Here is a 2,283-nt window from a genome sequence, read left to right as displayed (position 1 = left end):
GTGCGTTCGGTCTCAGGGATTTGCCGCCGTTGTCATTACGGCAGTTAAAACGCCTTTAAATACCAGCGAAAGGAAACCCTGCTTTCCTCCCTCTTGCCTTCCCCCCGCCCCCAAAGCCCCGTGTTGCCACAGGTCTCAGTCAGCCCGCAGTTTTTCGTCCCCGCGGCGCGTTGGAGGCCGTTAGCGTTTGAAACGTCGCCTCGCGCTTCCTGCTGTTCTCAGCGCAAGCAGCGAGCTGGCGGGGGAAGCTCCTTGCTCGGCCGAGCCTCGCCGCACGCCGCGGCAGGGGCAGGGGCAGGGGCAGGGGCAGGCCTAGGCCTAGGCCTTCCGCGCCGCCCGCAGCCCCTCTGCGTGAGCACCTGCCCGCCGCCCTCCCTTTCCCATCGGGTTTGCTCAGCTCCGGCTCCGCGGCGACCCCACGCCTGACCCGCCAGCCCCGGCGGTGCGGTGGCGCCTTGCTGCGGTGTTTCGCCGTGTTCTCCAGTTCTCTAGATCCTGACTTACACGGAAGCGAGCGGGAAGGGAGACACATGCTATGTGACGGGAAGAAGGCTTTTCAGGGAGCAACGTTCCCATAAATCCTAGCACTGGCTAAGGTGGAAGGTTGGTCTTCCTTAGTGGATTAAAGACAGGCTCAAACTCTTCTAGAGAAACAAGAGCTCTCAGTGTTCAGAGTTTTGTACGCAGGACTGTCTGTCAAGTGTAACTTTTTGTCGAAAAACATATTCAGGGTTTTTTTCTGTGATGCACTGTGTAGATAGCATAAACGTCCAGCTTTGGAAATCTGCTGTTTTGTTTTTGCTTTAAAGAGGGCGTGTGTCAGGGACTCCTGCCTCTGCTTATTCCACGGACTGGTCATCTCTTCTGCCCTTTTTCTCCTCATCTCAGTTTTTGATGTAGTTAAAGTAGTTGTGTTGATTGTAAAGCAGTCAAAATAATTTGCTAATAAAATGTGGTTTCCAGAGATGCGTGAAGTGACGCATTTGTCTCAGCGTGATCTCAGTTGAATCCAAAGGAGATGAATATAGTCTAAGGCAGTAGGTCTTTAAAGTTTTAATTGCCTTATTTATCTAAATGGTTATTTATATATTCTCACTTCAGTGTTCAATGGCAAGTGATATACATCACGTGCACTTCTCAGCTCCTTATTGCAGCCTCAGCAGCATGTGCTTGGTGTTACTGCCAGCACATCCGTCTCGCTTCTTCAGACAAGAGTTTCTCTTGGGGCTAGTTTAAAGGAAGGGGTAAGAGGAGAGGCATGGATGCAGTATGCAATTCCATCATCATGATCTTCATCAACATAATTTTCTGGAAACCAGGAATGTAAGGTCGATCTGATTCTGACCTGTGTTAAAGGAAGCGAGGCATAATCTTAAGTAGTCACAGGAGGAAGAAGTCTTTTTCTCCTATCGTTGATATTTGAGCATCTTTCGGTATTTGGAGTCCAGGGGCATTTGCCCATATGACGGTGCATACCTGTGTAATGAAGGATGTTAGAGTAGAAGAAAGTTTTTTTTCGAAAGGCTGCCTTCTCCTCAAAAGGTTGAGTGCTTCTGATAGCTGCAAAGTCCAGATAGTTAGTGCTCTTTGCCTGATTAAAATGACATAGAGCTGAATGTAATCTTATTACCATTCATATTTCACTCTGTATTGTCTCACCAACTCTCTGCTTTTTCATTCGTCGTAAAAAGAAGGAAGTCAGTTGTGTGAACGGGGTCTTTGCTGTTGTGGTCAACAACTGCTGCATGGAAATAGATTGAGTTCTTGACATGACACTTTCTGCTTCTGTCTTGTGAACAGTAACACCAACCCAGAGGTGAATGAGCTTTTCAGTGAAATAAGGCTGTTACAGAATTTTCAGTATATTGTGTTTCCAATTTCTGAGCTGGTTAATTTGGCTCTGTGTTAAATAAAATAAATTATTTCATCCTTTTTTTTCTGTTTGCAGATACAAGTGACATTTCTGTTAAACTGAACCATGAGTCTTGCATTACACGATCTGTTCATTTGTTGCCGTCACCTTGAAAATGATAAAGCTACAGTACGAAGGGTAATAAGGTTTCTTCTGATATGTATCATTCACAATGAAGGGACTGATTAATAACTTTTTTCTTTTTCCTGAAATACGTTTTCAGAAAGAAATTGAAAATTTCAAGCGACTCCTCCGTGATTCTGAAATAGTTCTCCAGCTGGACCGGAATTCTGATTCTAAACAAGCAAAGCAGCTCACCTGGGATGCTGTATTTGAGTAGGTTCTTTCACTGCTCAGAGCAAAGTACTGTT

At 46.0% G+C, this 2,283-nt stretch overlaps 1 protein-coding gene across 4 annotated transcripts in view; it reads left to right on the top strand.

The window, feature by feature from the left end:
* The window catches only part of ATM (ATM serine/threonine kinase), an 82,849-nt gene that overhangs the window by 274 nt on the left and 80,292 nt on the right, over positions 1 to 2,283 (top strand). For all 4 annotated transcript variants that reach the window (XM_026100193.2, XM_064505053.1, XM_026100192.2 and 1 more), the window contains exons 2-3: positions 1,949 to 2,050; positions 2,136 to 2,248. In XM_026100193.2, coding sequence (XP_025955978.2) covers positions 1,979 to 2,050; positions 2,136 to 2,248 — 185 coding nt within the window. In that variant the 5' untranslated portion in view covers positions 1,949 to 1,978. The remainder of the gene's footprint in view (positions 1 to 1,948; positions 2,051 to 2,135; positions 2,249 to 2,283) is intronic.

Source organism: Dromaius novaehollandiae, chromosome 1 (assembly GCF_036370855.1).
Source record: "Dromaius novaehollandiae isolate bDroNov1 chromosome 1, bDroNov1.hap1, whole genome shotgun sequence".
NCBI lineage: Eukaryota > Metazoa > Chordata > Aves > Casuariiformes > Dromaiidae > Dromaius > Dromaius novaehollandiae.
Note: the sequence above shows the minus strand (reverse complement) of the source record. Positions and strands in the feature narration are given on the sequence as shown.